The following is an 18,451-nucleotide window of genomic DNA, read 5'->3' as shown; positions in this document are numbered from 1 at the left end:
AAAAGGCACATTGGGCTTTAGTTGGAAGGTTATTGGGGTAAATGCTAGTGTTATTGGCCACCCACCTTACTCATTAAACCTAACTATATATATACACACTCATTCTTTATTCTTTGAGAGATAAGATAATAAGGTGCTACTAACAAGAGAACTATTGAAGGCACCACAAATATAGACAATATGCCTCTTTAATAGGCTCATGTGACCTCTCCTTTAGTTGGTGGAAAAAGGGAGAGATGTATTTAGACTCCTTTGAGAGAAGTAATTGGACCCATGTGATCCTAACATCACTGAGATTATGTAAGCAAGCCACTTGCCTCAACCTATATAAGAGGCTTATTCTCATTGTAACTCACAACACTTTGGACATGAATACATTTCCACTTTGCAACTCACAACACTTTGCAACTCAACCTATATAAGAGGCTTATTCTCATTGTAACTCACAACACTTTGGACATGAATACATTTCCACTTTGCAACTAGCTTGTGTCTTGCTCTATCTTCTTTTCTATCCACATACACATTCTCTCACACACAATCATGAGCACTCTATAGTACCATCCTTCATAGCCATGCCTTTGATCTCATGATTATATGTGGAAGCACTAAAATTCCAACATGGTATCAAAACCATAGATCTTGGCTTGTGCACTATTAGTTTATCATTAGGCATTTAATCCTCCTCACATACTCATTTTCATCTCACTTATGCTTAGCACTAAGCTTTTGCGATTAGAATATGATTAGGTATTAATCTTTTTTGAAACCTTCTTCATCCAATTCTTCACCTACTCTCTTCCTCTTTTGTCTCACGTACCACCTCTATATTATTCTCATCATTTCCTATATTATCTCTTATATATTTTCACCTCCCACCTTCTTCACCTACTCTCCTTTTTTTACCCGCATTGAGAGAGAGAGAGAGAGAGAGAGAGAGAGAGAGAGAGAGAGAGAGAGAGAGAGAGAGAGAGATGTGTGTGTGTGTGTGTGTGTGTGTGTGTGTGTGTGTGTGTGTGTGTGTGTGATTCCTTTCTACATTCAAGTTTTTTGAACCTTAGAAGGCAAAAGACATTCAACTCATTGACTTCCGGCATTGCATCACATATGTAACTCATCTTCATCAAGCACACAATCATCAGGGTACTCCTATCCACATCAGTCAACATCCCACAATCCACACCAACTCAACATGAAATATGACACCTACTCCAGTGATCCACACAATAGTCGTCATTAATTTGCATTATCTTCATTTACACACCATTACTTTGTCTTCAACATCCTTGCAAGTGGTTGGATAGTTTTCTTTTTAACAAGCATGTGAACTATCCTTTTTAACAAGCACCATCCATGTTCCATCGGACACTCACTAAAGAAAATTTGGAAAAAAAAAAATCAAAATCAAAAGAAAAGCTCAAAAAATAAAATACTTGGGCTCTGAAGTGAAGATAACCATCGCCTCCATAGTCTTGGTAAGTTCTTAAGCAATCAATGAGCACCCATTAATGAATTCTCTAGGTTACTTTGGGTTGCAATCTCTTAGGGTAAAACAGAGATGCTCCTCATCACCTCTATAATCTTGGTAGGCCATTGAGCAACCAATGAGACCCTTTGTTTGACATCCTTGTTCATTTAGGATGAGATCTCTTAGATGGGCCATGCTTTGTGGGTCCTCTTGGCTCAAGTTTTTGGGTAGAAAGGGGGTATTAAGCAACAAAGGGCTATTTCACTTTAATTCTTTTTTTAAACTCATAAAACATTCCCAAAACTCAAGTTGAAGAAGGGGGGTACTAAGCGAGAAAGGGTCAATTCACTTTAATACCTTTTATAACTCATGAACATCCCCTAAACTCAAATATTAAATGTACCTAAAGTGTCTAGACACCCATATTTAATGCTCCCAAAGTGTCAATGCACCATCGGAGACAACTTGGGGTACTGCCCAAGACGGGTGGCTCATGTCTCTACAAATAGGGATTTGTCCAACCAATTTGCATATCACAAATCCTTTTACATCTCTAATCTCTCTAGTCTGCCCATCATCTTCAACTACTTTCATGACATACTAGAGACTTTCCACAATTGCATTTGACTTTTAGCGCCATCACTCGAACCCTCTTTTCAATTAGAGCACATTTTCGGCATTACCTTGAACTACATTTGTATCTAAAGCATGTCATTTTTGTGTTTTCATCACTTTTACATCATCCCCTGCTTTGACGAGTGGTTATTGCTCTCGACATGCATCTTTGATGGATAGTACACTCCAATACCTCCCTTAGTCCACTCCTTGGAGAGACATTGGCTATTGGACTGATATGCCTTTGAGCATTGTGTACATTCACTCATTTACACTCAACATTCATTCATTCATCCATTTCTACTCATCTCCCATTTTTGCAATTTGTATTCTAAACTTTGCATTTTTTGTTCGAGTTATTATATTTTAGTCATGTTTGTACATTTTGTGTTTTGTGCAATGCAAACCGTAGCATATCTTCACACTTTGAATTTCCTAAATCATACTTGTCAACATAACCCCAAAGTCACTCCCCAACTAAAACATCCCCTAGACCAACTTGCACACAAGACATAAAACAAACTATACCCACAATACTAGAGAAATTAAAGGGAATGGATATCAGATGTACCTCCCAACCATAGAGCCAAACAAGCTCACCCTTGAGCTTGGTATAGGGACACATCAATCTACAAGCCAAGAGTGATGATCGCACAATGATGTGCATAACATAGCCTTGAGTCCTATAAAAAGGACTCAGCTGGCCTATAAGTATCCCTATTGCATTCGCATGTCGTCTCTTTGTGACCACTATGACTAATGTTGTTAGCACCAATCTAGATATCAAGGATGGAAGGTGGGTTGGGGCAACTGATTCCTATTTATAGGTCTCGGGACCTTGTTGTGCACATTTTGTGTGGTCACCACTCTTTGACTTTTGGCTCGTAGGCCGATGCATCTGCATACTAGGATGGTGTGGGCTGGTGGTATTGGGACACCAGTTCTTGGGACATTGTTGTGACCCGCTGCCCATCTAATTGTCCAAGGATACAACACCAACACTCCACAAAATAGGAAAATATTCATTTACTCCACATCATTCCCCTTAATTTACTACACTGGATCACAATGCACCTCTCTTTAGAACTGCATTTTGGTCACTAATCAGGTTCTGCTTGCTACCAGGACCAATAGGTCATTACTGTCTTTGGATCCATGGGAGGGAGAGTGCAAAGCAGCTGTTACCCATATTGATGGTTACCATAAGAAGTCAACAATGAAACATGTTGCAAGCAAGATAATCCAGCATGAAGCACTGTGGCATATTCTGCTATACTTGCTACACTCGGGGCCTTCTTTCCTCTGGCCAGGCTTCTTGTATAACTACCTGAGCATTGCTGTAGCATATTAATGGCTGCTCTCATCCAACCATGCAAGTAGGATAGCAGCCTAAATATCCGTGAGCACTTTGTAAGGGTTTTCCTACTCTTATGCTCCTGCCATTCCTAAGAGTTGCATCACTTTAATCTTCAGAAGGCAGCAGTAAATGATCCTAGCTCCTCTCTCTCTCTTCCGCATCCAGCTTGGACACCATTGATTAGACATATACAATATTTATTGAGTGTAGAGCATCATTATGCTGATATATTTTAGTCGGGAAAAGATGTTTACATTAGTAGCTTCCTGGACTGTTAACTTTAGCAAGTTGGAATTTTAAACATGAATGCTTTTCAAACATATATTCACACCTCAACCAAATTATGATTGGATGAGCCATCTGAATTAGCTCTGCTCTAGCATTGGAAAACTGATAGGGGTATTGTAGTTAATGCGTTTACGTGCTACATGAGGCACCTATTCAATATTGCCATCAAGTAACATACAAGTTCCTCTAGGCCCTTTTGTGATTGGAAGGCAACTAAAAGCCAACAATGAGTATCCCCAGTTGATAGCACCCTGCACCAATGCACCTCATGACTCATATGAGGGTGAACTCTGGTTCCTCAAATTGAACTCGCTCAACACTAGCAAATTAGCAGGAATTAGATGGATTAGGCCAAGGAAAGGCCAGGCAGACCACCTGAGCATACTAATTCTAGCAGACAAAAGCTAGCAGCCATCAGGCCGATCTATCACTTGGGGGAAACAAATGGAACAAATAGTGAAAATAAGGCCCCTATCAACAATTGGAAAAATGACAAGAAAATCAAGTCATCTATTTGAAACCAAAAGCTCAACTAGGCACACATCAACAATTGAAAGGATGACAAGAAAATTGAGTATACTGTTTGAATTTAAATACCTCAACTTGACAAAAATTTTGCATTGTGTCATCGTGTTTAGGCATCTTCCAATGTAAGCAAGCCGTCATATGTTGTATATCCACTATCAAATAAAACAGACTACAAAGGTTCCAATTTGCAGCCATGTACCTAGAATATGCAGCTTGGTGCCAAGCCCTTCTCTTGTTTGAAATCAAGTGTTTCTTCACAATTGTGTCCATAGCATATAACTAATAAATAATCAATTATCTTTTATTCAGATAAACAGCCAATAATAGCTGCTTTAAAAAAATTACATTATTATGGTTTGTCGTGTGCTCCCAAAACAAATAAAGGGATGCCACGAACTAAAAATATGTGAGGGAAAGCAAGGACCTGTTGGCCAAGCCCTTGTGAAAAAGGACAGTCCTGAACCAGTACAAATACTTAAGTATGGCTGTTACTTTTGTTGGACTCAACATGCTAATTTCACAAAGCTAAACTAAAGATCACAACCTTGAGGACATGGCATTTGCAACCTCATCCTGAGTTTATGACTTCCCTCAACACTCTGAAGGACAGGAATGTCTTTAGACCCCATACCAGAGGATGGTCCTCTATCCAGACCTTGACAAGACCAAAAATGCAATGCTTGTGCTCCTTGTAAAACTGTACACCCCACTTCAATCCTTATAATTGCTCTCAATGCTAAAAGTGGGTGAGAAAACCTCCTAGATATCTTACTCATCCAGGTGATTCCTGGACTAACTCCTAATGCCTTTCCAGACTTTGTATTAGTGCATGCACTTTCCCCAAAGATTTTGGAGGGGCTATCTGATCCTTAACACCTGCATAATTTCTGCGATTTACATGCTTGTTCTCTGTACGTTCTTGAGACTGATAAGCTTTTTTATGCCCAGATGAATGACCATCACCTTGGAGCTGTAGCGTTGCCTCAGGTAAAGTTGAAATATCATCCGGGGAAATGACATCTGAGGCTTTAGCATTCTTTTCACCATCAGGAACAGTGGAACGTGTAGAAGCTTTGTCGTCACGGGAAATGTCAACTGAGATCTCTGTGTCCTGAGTTCTCTCCGCCTTTCCAACTGACAGCTGATCATCTCCTTGCACCTGGGATAATGGTTCTGCTACAGAAATATTAGGGACAGAAGAGCCACTTACAGATTCTAAATTAGAAACGTCCAAATTTTTTGGGGCTTCATCCACCTTTTCAATGACTGATTCTTGTTTAGTACACTCACTGATTACACTCAAATTTCTGATGTCAACCTTCATCACTGCCTGTTCATCTGAAAGGAATATTTCACGAGAGTCATCTTTCAGATCATCAGAGCATGCAAGCCCAGATACTTCATCCCTTTGCTTGCTTTCAGATGTGTCAAGAATTTTTGGTGCTTCTTCAGCACTATCTGAGCATTTCATATCCAGAATTTCCGCACCCTCAGAAGTTCCCAACTCCTCCTCATCACAACTTAAAGTAGGTCCTTGATCATCAGCAGTTGCAGATGCTTCAGGAGTTGCCAACACCATATCCTCAGTCACTGAATCAAGTTCTTCATCAGCAGGTGCTCCGTGAAGTTCTAGCATTCTTTGCTTATTAAGTGAATCAAGCTCTAATTGGTTATCAGCAGATGCTTCATAATGTTCCAACACCTCCCCCTCACCGAGTAACTTAAGCTCCTCTTCGACATCAGCAGTTGCTGGTGTGTCACAAGATTCCAACACTTTATCTTCAAGAGATGGATTAAGCACTTGTGCATCAATAGTTCTTGATGCCTCATACATATCCAAAACTTCAATATCATTAGGTGTTAGAATGTCTTGTGCATCAACAGTCATCAATGTCTCAGGAGTTTCCAACAGTTTGTCATCACCAGGTATATCAAGCTCCTGTGCATCAATAGTTGTTGATGCCACATGCACATCCAAAACTTTAATATCATCAGGTGTAAGAATGTCCCGTGGATCAGCAGCTGCCAATGTCTCAGAAGTTTCCAACATTTTGCCATTATCAGGTAGATCAAGCTCTTGTGCATCAATAGTTGTGGTGGATGGCTCATGCATATCCAAAACTTTAATATCATCTGGTGTGACAATCTCTTGTAAATCAATAGTTGTGGTAGATGGCTCATGCATATCCAGAACTTTAATATCATCTGGTGTAACAATCTCTTGTGCATCAACAGTTGCTAATGTCTCAGGTGTTTTCAACAGTTTGTCATCACTAAGTAGATCAAGCTCTTGTGCAGCCATAGTTGCTGCCTTGTGAGTTTCCAACACCTCTTCATCACTAGGTAGAGCATGCTCTCCTGTGTCAACAGTCATTGATACCTCACGAGTTTGCGCCACCTTATCATCACCAGATATATTAAGCTGCTCTGCACCACCAGTGGCTAGTGCATCCTGAACCTCCAGCAACTTGTCATCACCAGGCAGATCAAGCTCTTGTGCAGCCATAGTTGTTGCCTCATGAGTTTCCAACGCCTTATCATCAATAGGTAGAGCATGCTCTCGTGTGTCAACAGTCATTGATGCCTCACAAGTTTGCAACACCTTATCACCACCAGATATATGAAGCTCTTCTGCACCACCAGTAGCTAGTGCACCCTGAATCTCCAGCAACTTGTCATCACCAGGTAGATCGAGCTCTTGTGCAGCCATAGTTGCTGCCTCATGAGTCTCCAACACCTTGTCATCACTGGATAGATCAAGCTCTTGTGTGTCAACAGTTATCAATGCCTCATGAGTCTGCAACAACTTATCATCACCAGATATATTAAGCTCTTCTGCACTACCAGTAGCTAGTGCATCCTGAATCTCCAGCAACTTGCCATCACCAGGTAGATCAAGCTCTTGTGCAGCCCTAGTTGCTGCCTCATGAGTTTCCAACACCTTGTCATCACTGGATGGATCAAGCTCTTGTGTGTCAACAGTCATCGATGCTTCACAAGTTTGGGACACCTTATCATCACCAGACGTATTAAGCTCTTCTGCACCACCAGTGGCTACTGCATCCTGAATCTCCATAGTTGCTGCTCCATGAGTTCTCAACACTTTGTCATCACTAAGTAGATCAAGCTCTCGTGTGTCAACAGTAATCAATGCCTCACGAGTTTGCAACACCTTATCATCACCAGACATATGAAGCTCTTCTGCACCAGCAGTGGCTAGTGCATCCCGGATCTCCAGCAACTTGTCATCACCAGGTAGATCAAGCTCTTGTGTAGCCATAGTTGCTGCCTCATGCATTTCCAACACCTTGTCATCACTGGGTAGATCAAGCTCTCGTGTGTCAACAGTCATCAATGCCTCACGAGTTTGCAACACCTTACCATCACCAGATATATTAAGATCTGCTGCACCAGCAGTGGCTAGTGCGTCCTGAATCTCCAGCACCTTATCATCACCAGACGATTCAGATTTCAGCTCCTTGGCAGTTTCTATTGCTGTTGTATCAGGGAATACAGCAGACGTGGAAAGGTGTTTTTCTAGTGCGATAGCAACATCAGTTGGTGCTGCTCCAGCCACCTCAAACTTCTGCAGTGCTGCATCCAGTAGCTGCTTCCATGACATCAATCCTAGTCTGAACTCAACCTGTGAATGCTCATACAGTATATTGCCCCAGAATAGGTAAACCTGAGTCTTAGTATCACTGAGTTCATGGGGATCATTCCCATCAAGATGTATATTCACTTTAACAGAATCATCCTTTGATGCAAGCCCATGGTTCACATCCTTGCCTCCGTGCTCACTTGCTTTCTCAAGCAATTCTGCTGCCTTCTGCATCCTTTCTTCTGCACATTTAAAATGACTTAGTGTCTCAGAGGAGTCCCAAGTGTTCAAGTCTACCTGTTGAGCTATAGCAAGAGACCAACACAGCTTTGCTGTTTCAAAATCTTTCTGGGCCAAGGCAAGACTTCCTTCATAGAAATCTGGTTTCACCTGCAGAGCTTGTTCAAACTTTTCCTCGGCCAAAGCATACTGGGCCTGGGCCCAAACAAAGGCTGCCTGGAGCCTATCACAAAAATCAGTGTCATCATTGGGATTGTGAGGTACCTGCTTCCTTGCAGCACACATGTGAACATTGCCCCAATTGAAAAATGCTTGAGCCGCTACCGTCTGAAACTTGCCTGAAGCCTGCTCAAACAGTGTATGTGCCTCCTCTGTGGTTGCAGTATCCTCTAAGGCTTCAGAACAAAGTTCCATCCCCAATTCATGCAAGTCAATATGTGCATCAGGATCTATACCCAAGTGTGATCGGAAAAGAGCAGCAAAATCAAGCAGCCACTTTTCGAATTCAACCTCCTTGTCTTTTGTGAGTCCACTTCCTTTGCCTCCAGGTGATGCTGCAGCATCCTTTCCAGCAGAAAGGGGATCTTGTGTAGATTGACTAATCTTCTCTTTGTCGTCCTCATCCTCCCATAATGGCTCTTGCTCTACAGGCACTTCAACTACATGAAATCTCAATGGTTCCAAAAAGGACACAGCAGGTAACCCCATAACAGGTTGACCCTCTTTATTTTCGGATAAGGCATTCTGATCCTGAACACTGGCCACATTTGTTGCTCCTTGTAAATTTTTCTTCAACGCTTCAACCGCAGCAGCCGCTTCTGCAAATCTGAGTTCTTTAGTACTTGTTATTGTTACAAGATCTCCCTCCAAATCTTTGTACTTTATCAGCACTGCCTTTGATGAGGGGAACTTCTCCTTGACCAGATGCCGCAGGTTACTGAATTTGCAACCTATGGGGAGCTCTGCCAATCTGATGTCATGATCATAGATCAACTTCAGTTGCCTCATTTGCACAGCTGCAGTGCTAGGGGGCATCTGGCCTTGAAGTTGACCTTTTTGCTGGAGTTTGTCATCATGTGCATTAATTTGGGAGCTTTTAGATACAGAATCCTGTGCTAGGAGTTGTGGCAGGGCAGGCTGTGCAGTGAAACCCCTCTGATCAATCTGGCATGTTGGAATAGAAGCATTAGGCATCTGATCAGACTCCCTGGCCACTTGTTCTGAATTATCTGCAACATTCTTGACCTGTGACTTGGTAGATCCTGCATCAGCATTAACATCAACAACAGAAGCTCCTACTGAGGTCCTTCCATGCGATGATGCCACAGGTGTAGGCGGCCTCCCCTGCAGGTCTCGCTGAGCTGATTCACCACTCCCAAGGGACACACGGAGGCGTTTCACAAGCTCAAGGGCATCAGGATGATTGTTATCCCCTTGGAGGAGCAGCTGCACATCCTGGAGGGCAAGGTCGGGCTTCCCGACTGCCTCATAGGCCCTTGCACGGCGCAGGAGAGCACGGCCGAAGCCTGGGTGGACATCTAGGGCGAGGGTACACTCGTGAATGACGGCATCATACTGAACAGGCTTGAGCTGCATGAGGCAAGCGGCCTTGTTGCTGTGGAAGACAGCGCGCTCGGGCTGGCCAGGAGGCGTGAGACGGAGGGCATGGTCGTACTGCTCCATGGCACCGGTGTAATCCTTCTTTTGGAAACGGCGGTTGCCCTCCTCCTTCAGCTCCCGGGCAGCGGCGAGGGGTGCAAGGCTCTCGAGGTCGATGGGGGCCGCAGTTGCAGCGGTGGAATCGCTGTTGTTGTCGGCAGGGGGCTGTGAGGCGCCATCGGAGGTGGCTGGGGGGTCGTCCTTGCGCTCCTTGGGGCGGAAGGTGCCGGGGGAGGGGGAATAGTAGGGTTTTCTCTTCCGGTTTCGAGATCTCGCCATGGCTGGTCGCAGAGAATGATGCCACGAGAGAGAGAGAGAGAGAGAGAGAGAGGCAGAAGGAGAGAGGACCAAATCAGAGAGGCAACGGCGACGTGCTACGGTGAGACGAGAGAGAGAGAGAGAGAGGCACCTTCATAATTTCGTATTGAAGTTTTGCGGCTGGCATTTTTTAACACGCGAAAATAGTTTGTATTTTCGCCACCTCTTTTTTCTTTTGTTTTTTTAACGGATCCCGATTTGCATTAAATGTGTCCTAAGCACAGCTTTCCCTAAGGTCAAAAATACCTTTTGAAAGTTTCCCAAAAAAACATTTCTCACAAATCTATAATAATCTATTTACCTCGTCTGATTCTCAACGACATAGTGCTGTTGCACTTTTTCCCTAACCAATCAAAATGACGATGGTATGCTTGAGAGAACTTTTGGTTTATTAAGTTCTTTTTTTGTTTGTAATTTGCCACCACAAAAGCGACCCTAAGCCCTTAAGTCCTTTTTCACTATATCTAAAATAACATGTGCATACAACCTCAAAATTGGATGGGACTTTGCCCATATTCTAAGGTAGGATAAAAGGTTTGCCACAAGTTTCAAGTATAAATTTATTTCTTATAAATTTTGGATTTTCAAAAGTGCAAAAAAATTGGTCAAAATAGCTCTTAACCACACTATTTGGAGCTCTTTAAAAAGTCGATAATTTTCATCTAATTGCAACTCTCTCGATGGGAATGCATACTATACATATCAAAGAATTTTTCATGAAAATTTTACCCTGATAAGAAACATTTTGAGATGGTTTTGGTTAGAAGCACTAACAGTTTTCGATTTTTGACGAAGATGGTCTCAAAGGTTGACATAGAAATATACCTTTTCTAGCTTGTTTTGACCTTTTTTTTTTCAACTACTATCTTATATTGATCATATTACCCTAAAACCGTTTCTTAATTTTTCTCATTGATGAGAAGTGGAATTTTTTTACAAAGGATTCAAATTGCGACAAATGTGGATTTTCTACTACAATACTAGTGTCAACACGAGTGACTTTGTGCTTGTGCTAGCCACTCCATTCACTCTCAAACATAACCCCTCTACCACATTGTGAGTCTCTTTCCTATATGTGTGCAAGAGCTCATCACTACCACCAACATGCACCTTTGGTGATGGGAAAGAAACCTTCTCTTCAAAATGAAGTAAGCATGGATGCGGACATTGTTGGTGTTGCCAAGAATACCAACATTAACATGGGTGACATCAAGTGTATGCTCCATAGTGATTAGAATCTCTACGACTCCAAGAAATAGGTAGATATTACTTAACAAGTAAACAATCATTCAAATCTTTTTTGGCTTTAGCTTCTAGTAGGATCAAGCAACACGGTGCCAACTTTGTATGCGCTAGTCTGTTTCTTCATTTTATGGGGAAACCTACATCCAAAGGAGGAGTTTCATCGATGCTTTGCACACAACTATCAAGCAAATGTCATGCTTGTCTAATATATAATTATTGGGCATGGCTTCTTCATGGTACTTATGGGGTCTTCCATGTTGCTTGACTTTCTCTCTCTTCTTTTTTTTTGCAACAACAAGAGTGCTACATATGGTCACTTCTCATTATCTTCCAGTGTGGATGTATGGGGAGATTGTTGGCTTGGCTAAAGTGCCTTTGATGGCCTCAACACTCAAGGTATTACAATCAAAAAAGAAAGCTTCTATCATATAAGACCATAGGAAAGCCCCCCTAAGTTCCTGGAGGTTTATGATGCAAATAGTATTGAATTAGGGGTGGAGTTTAGGTTTATGCTTCAAGGATTCTTTCTTCATATGCAAAGAAAGCAACCATTTTATGCACTTGTTTTAAGAGGATGGAGGATGAAAGTAAATTGGAGGAGCCTAACTCCAAGGTTAAAGATAGTCCCAATGAGTCTCCCAAATTGAAGAAGCCAATGCACATGGTTGGTAATAGACCAAATCAATAATCCTAGGGTATATGAAAAGCTTAAGGACTAGAAGATTGCACAAAGACATGTGCCTCTTGCTACCGACAATGGCAAATTGGCACACATCAAGCAAAAGAATAGTATAATAAGGGAAAGTGGAATCAAAAGTCCTAGTGGAACAAAAGCTAAGCCTAAGCAAGAGCAAATGATGGGCAAGATGTCAATTAAGAAGTTGGCTAAGCTTCCACTAGTGGACAATAATTAATATGCTACAATCAATGGAGATTAAGAAATCTTTAAAGATTCATACTATTGAAATAGACAAACTCTCACAAAAACTTACTACATGCACTTGGAATGTAATAGGTCTAGGTTTAGACTACTGAAATACATTTTTCATGCAATATTCAAGATGTGTAAGCATGTCCTTCTTGCTTCGTGAGAAATCAAGTTGGTTGAGGAAGAGGCAAAATCAATTTTTGATCCCCAACTATATTACAATTACCAATCATTGTAGCTAATCAAAGATCCATTTCAGCCCTCTCTAGAAGAGCTCCACTTAACTAATCTAGATCAATATAGCACTCTCCTACTTGGAGATTGGAACTATGATGATTCAAGAAATTGATAGACATAACAACACTAAAAACATTATCATTGATGTGAGAGGGAGAGAGAGAGAGAGAGAGAGAGAGAGAGAGAGAGAGAGAGAGAGAGAGAGAGAGAGAGAGAGAGAGATGGAATGACCTGGTAGTAGATTCACATCAACTTCAATGGCTTTAGGTTTGAAAGATGATGATAGTCCTCATTTTGCATGACATAGTTAGCATATTGGTGTCTCCCTCAAAGGTGCTAAGCTTCATGTGGTTCCATAGGCTACATTAATGTGTGCTTGTTGTAAGAGGGTAATCATAACTCCACCTCTTTCTTAATCCCATTGAGCGATTCCCTTAGTTTTGGAGGTCACAATATTCTTAAACGAACACAACTAGGGGTGAAGCATGAGGGACCTTTGTTAGCATTGCCCTTTAGGACATATGCTTGTACAATGGTGCAGTGACAAGGTGGTGCATGTCCAAAAAAAAAATGCCCACTATCAACTTTAGTTAAGTGGTCCATTTAGCCTTGAAATGTATGGATATCTTGATTCTCAAGAAATAAGAGTTTATTTTTAGAAAATGAAAGAAGAATTCTTCTCTCTCTCTCTCTCTCTCTCTCTCTCTCTCTCTCTCTCTCTCTCTATATATATATATATATATATATATATATATATATATATATATATATAAAGGGCAATGCTCTTGTGTGCAATAGTACACCCTTGTTTTATGCTATGAATGGTGATTGGTGACTGTCCCTTAACTATAGATTCATGATGAGTGTTGTCATAGTGATGTTTAATCATCCTTGGATTGGTAACTAATGCAAGATCTTTTAATGATTTTCCCCCCTTTTCACTAAACACTAACTTTTTGGCTAAATATGCCTATTTAATGAATGTTCAGGATGCAAGTTCTGAAGCTTCTAACCCCATAGAAAAGAGGGTGCATTCCTAATGTGCAATTGATATGGTTACAAAAAGTATGGCAAAGCTAGAGCTTCTTCCACAAAAAAGGTTTTGGGTGTCTCTTCCTCAACTTGATGTTCCCTTCTTGTTTCTCTTATTGCTTCTTCTTATGATGAGGTTTTTTGTAGGCTTTTGTTTGAGGTTGAGGCTTACATTAAGGATCAAGAGCATGTGTAATCCAAGCTACTAAATTACATTTAAAGGCTTAGTAGGATGTGGAAGGGTGTGCCCCTTTCCCCTTTTCCTCTAATGCTCTTAAAGGGAAAGGAAAAAGAAAAGAGGCCCCTTATCTTGGGATTAAAATGGTGTACAAATTAAGGAGAATGAGGGAATCATGGACATATTTTGTAGCCACTTTAGCCTCTATTATTAGGATGGAGTTTACTCATCCATTCAATTATGAGGAGAAGCTTGGCTTGTTCTTTGAAGGATATGGTGTTGTCGTTTTACCCAAAACAAGGATCATGCTTCATAGGACCTTCACTAAGGAGGACCTTCATTGTGCCCTCTTTCAAATGAATAATGGTAAGTCCCCTTCAATCTGGCGTCTTTAAGTTCTTCAAAATGATTTGGGATGTCTATCAAGATGATTATTGTAAGGTTTTCAATTAGCACAAGTCAATTGATGAAATGCCCAAAGTAGTTAATCTAGGTGTGATGAAGCTCATGCCTAAGTCCTTGAACTATACTAAAGCTACTTAATGGTGCCTTCATTGAGTTCAATCTATCATATAAGCTCATATATGAAAGGTGAGAAGGATCGAAGCTTGCACTTGAGAGCTATGCCGGGAGAGCAAGAGCAAGAAAGAGAGAGACAAGAAAGGGGAACTCCAACAGTCACAATGTGTGACCGGGCCTTCCTTTATTCAGACTATCACTAAAAGAATAAAGAATAAAGTGACGGTGACGGGCGCCCGCCACTAGTGTGCAGTGGCGGTGACTGTCAGTGTAGTAATACACGGGCGGATGGGTAGAGGCGCCTTTACCCCCAACAACCTCCCACTTAAAGGTGAATCTGCCCTAGTGAGGAGTGAAAAGAAAAAGAAAAAGACATTACAACATGTACACATGTACAACAGGATGAGGAAAGACGTCGTCTCATCCCACGCCCATCAACCTCCTGAGGAAGACAAAGCGCTCTGTAGAGAGGCTTTTTGTTAGCAGATCTGCAAGATTCTGGTCAGTCGAGATCTTGACAAGATCAACAGACTTGTCCTCAATGACCCCACGTATGAAGTGATACCTCACCTCAATGTGTTTCGTCTTCGCATGGAAGACGCGGCGGATTCTTGGCTAACTAAATAGCACTCATAGAATCCGAATGCAGTGTAGGGATACCATCAATACCAAGGTCAGCAACCAAACGACCCAACCAAATGGCCTTCTTGCAAGCCTCAATGGCTACAACATACTCGGCCTCTATAGTAGAAAGGGCCGTGCATTTCTGCACCCTGGACATCCAAGAAACAGCACCTCCAGCATAGGTGAATACATAGCCGGAAGTGGACTTCCTACTATCTGCATGTCCTGGATAATCAGAGTCAATGTACCCCACGACTCTTGTATCCTGGCTGCCATAGCATATGCACATATCTGCAGTGCCATTTAGGTACCTCATGATACCCTTCACAGCATCCCAATGCTTCTTGCCAGGTGTAGCCATATAGCATGCCACAACACCAACTGCAAAGGCAATATCTGGACGAGTGGCGATCATGGCATACATAAGACTGCCCACTGCGGATGCATAGGGAATCTTGGCCATCTCCGCCCTCTGCTCATCTATCTGCGGACAATCAGCTTGTGATACCTTCACATAAGAAGGCAATGGACAGCCAATAGGCTTTACGTCCTGCATGTGGAAGCGCTTAAGGACTTTATGAATGTACTCCGTCTATGACAAGTAGAGGAGTCCCTAATGCCTGTCGCGTCTAATGTGCATATCAAGTATGTGAGCAGCCTGTCCCAGATCTTTCATCTCAAAGCTCTTCTTGAGCTGAGCCTTAAGAGCATCTAGCTCATCATGAGCTTTCCCTCCTATTAGCATATCATCCACATAGAGTACCAAAATCAATAAAGAACCATCACAGGCTTTCTTCGTGTAAAGACACAGATCCATAGGACTCTTGATGTAGCCCTGTGACTGCATAAAGGTATTAAACTTATGATACCACTCCCTAGGTGCCTGGTTCAAGCCATAAAGACTTTTCTTCAAGTTGCACACTAGGTGCTTCCTACCAAGTTCTGCAAAGCCCTTAGGCTGCTCCATATAAATCTTATCATGCAAGTCCCCATGTAAGAAAGCCGTCTTGACATCCATCTGGTATAAATCCAAGTCAAGCTGAGCAACCAAAGCCAAGACTAAGCGCAGGGTGGTCATCTTAACCACAGGAGAAAAGACTGTCAAGATTGTGGGAGAGAAGGAAGGAGTCTCACTTGTAGCTTTCTTACTTGCACAATGGGGGAATACACACAGAGGTGGAGGCTGAAAACAGTTTTCCTCTTCTTAGTTGTGTAAGCCAAAAATAACTCAAGTACATAGAAATAGAAGAACCCTATATATGGGTCTCAAACCAAACTCAACTAACTAAGGTGGCATACTAACTGAGCCATGAACTAGAGTAGATAAGGATAGCTGTCATCTATCTATTATTCATGGGCGGTGTACCAACCGCATCTGCAACTGACAAGTTGGTGACATAAATGTACAACGGTCACCTTGGCATATCACGAGTGGAGCTTGATATCTCAACACTCCCCCTCGAGCTCAATCCCAATTCCTGCACACCAAGCAGGTCTCTGAACTTGTGCAGGTTCTCTGCGCCCAATGCCTTCGTGAATATGTCAACTACTTGATCCTCTGCGCTGACATAAACTAGATCAATAAGACCTAGTAAAACCCTCTCCCGTACATAGTGATAATGCACCTCAATGTGCTTTGTTCTAGCATGATAGAGTGGGTTATTTGCCAAGTGTATACTACTCATGTTGTCACAATAAATGACAACTGGCCCATCTATAGGCTGATGCATATCATAAAGTAGCTCACGCAACCAAGCTACCTCACATGCAGCCGTTGCTGCACCCCTGTACTCAGCCTTTGTGCTCGACAAGGCAACTGTAGGTTGTTTCTTGCTGCTCCAAGTGACTGCAGCACTCCCAAAAGAGAACACATATCCACTGGTAGATCGTCTATAAAAAATACTACCAGCCTAATCAGCATTAGTGTATCCATGTAACTATATCTAAATCCCAGTCTCATAAAATAGTCCATACTGCAATGTGGACTTCACATATCTGAGTATGCGTCTAGCCGCATCCAAATGTGGTTTCCTTGGAGCCTGCATAAACTGACTTACCAATCCAATAGCATAGCTCAAATCTGGCCTGGTAATATTCATATAAATCAAACTTCCTACTATGTGTCTGTACATAGTAGGGTCTTCGAGAAGCTCACCTGCATCTGTGCTCAACTTCACATTCTGCTCCAAAGGAACTGAAATAGGCTTACAACTTGTCATCCCATATTTAGACAGCATGTCCAATCCATACTGCCTCTGCAAGAGCCATATCCCACTTGGTGATCTAATCACCTCAATGCCCAAGAAATAACGTAGCTCTCCCAAATCCTTCATCTCAAACTTTTGCTTCAATAGCATTTTCACATGAAGGATATCTTCATCACTATCACTTGTGATAATCAAATCATCAACATAAATGACAAGTAGCATAATATCTTTCTCTGTTTTTCTCACATAAAGTGAGAAATCTGCCTTGGAAATCTGAAAGCCAATAGTGACAAGATAATGTCCTATCTTGTCAGACCATGCTCTAGGTGCTTGCTTCAAGCCATACAAGGCTTTCTTCAACCTGCAAACAAACTCAGGATGAACAGCATGCACATAACCTGGTGGCTGCTTCATATAGACCTCTTCTTGCAAATCACCATGCAAGAAGGTATTCTTTACATCCATCTGATGTAAAGACCATCCCTTTGATGCAGCCATAGCAATGACTACTCTTATGGTTGCCATCCTTGCAACCGGACTGAATGTTTCTTCATAGTCAATGCCATATGTTTGTGCATACCCCTTGAATACTAATCTTGCCTTGTATCTGTTCACAGAACCATCTGCGTTGTGCTTCATCTTATAAATCCACTTACAGCCAATTGCATTCTTATCTTTAGGCAAAGGTACCAACTCCCATGTAGCATTTGCTTCCAAGGCATCCATTTCTTCATCCATAGCTTTCTCCCATTTTTCTTTTCCCATGGCTTGCTCAAAAGAAGTGGGTTCTAGTTCCTGTATCACTTTGACTATATATGCATAGTGAATGGTTGTAAATCCATCATATTGCAGCCTATCCACAGGATACCTAGCTCTAGTAGACCTATGCAAAGTAGGCTCACTTCTAGGTGCTCTCAAAACATCCCTGGTCTTCCTTACTCTAGGTGTAACAATAGAAGGAATACCCAACTCATCATCAATGCTGTGTTCTGACCCACTGGATTCACCATCCACATAAGAGTGACCTACATTCACATCAAACATGGGCTGATCTACCTTCTCTTTTCCTTTTCGTGATACTTGCATACCACTATTTGCATTGCTTTGAGAAGATTCTCCTGATCTCAATCTGCATGTCCATGGCAAAGAATGTGAACCACTGCTAGAGGACGCTCCAGGTCCACTAATATCTTGTGACTGCTACTGTGAATTCTGTGCAGCATTACCATTTTGTGCATCTACATTATCAATCACATTTACTGGTTTATACCAGCTACTCATCTCATCAAAAACAACATCTCTGCTCACTGTAAACTTACGAGTAGAAGGGTTATAGCATCTATACCCTTTCTGCTGCAAAGAGTAACCAATAAAGATGCACTTCTCAGCTTTTGGATCCAACTTGGA

The 18,451-nt window shown here is 41.9% G+C and overlaps 1 protein-coding gene across 1 annotated transcript; it reads right to left on the bottom strand.

Moving 5' to 3' along the window:
• Positions 1 to 4,536: 4,536 nt before the first annotated feature.
• LOC148033675 (uncharacterized) lies at positions 4,537 to 10,149 on the bottom strand. Its single transcript, XM_087681616.1, has one exon. The coding sequence runs from the start codon at positions 10,033 to 10,035 to the stop codon at positions 5,056 to 5,058; it is 4,980 nt and encodes a 1,659-aa protein (XP_087537742.1). The 5' UTR covers positions 10,036 to 10,149; the 3' UTR covers positions 4,537 to 5,055.
• Positions 10,150 to 18,451: the final 8,302 nt, after the last annotated feature.

Source organism: Lygodium microphyllum, chromosome 7 (genome assembly GCF_053477565.2).
Source record: "Lygodium microphyllum isolate KBCC chromosome 7, Lygodium_microphyllum_v1.1.10, whole genome shotgun sequence".
NCBI classification, from domain to species: domain Eukaryota; kingdom Viridiplantae; phylum Streptophyta; class Polypodiopsida; order Schizaeales; family Lygodiaceae; genus Lygodium; species Lygodium microphyllum.
Note: the sequence above shows the minus strand (reverse complement) of the source record. Positions and strands in the feature narration are given on the sequence as shown.

What these genes read in the sequence shown, in the direction of transcription:
- LOC148033675 (XM_087681616.1), bottom strand. Translation starts at nt 10,035, where the DNA reads ATGGCGAGATCTCGAAACCGGAAGAGAAAACCCTACTATTCCCCCTCC.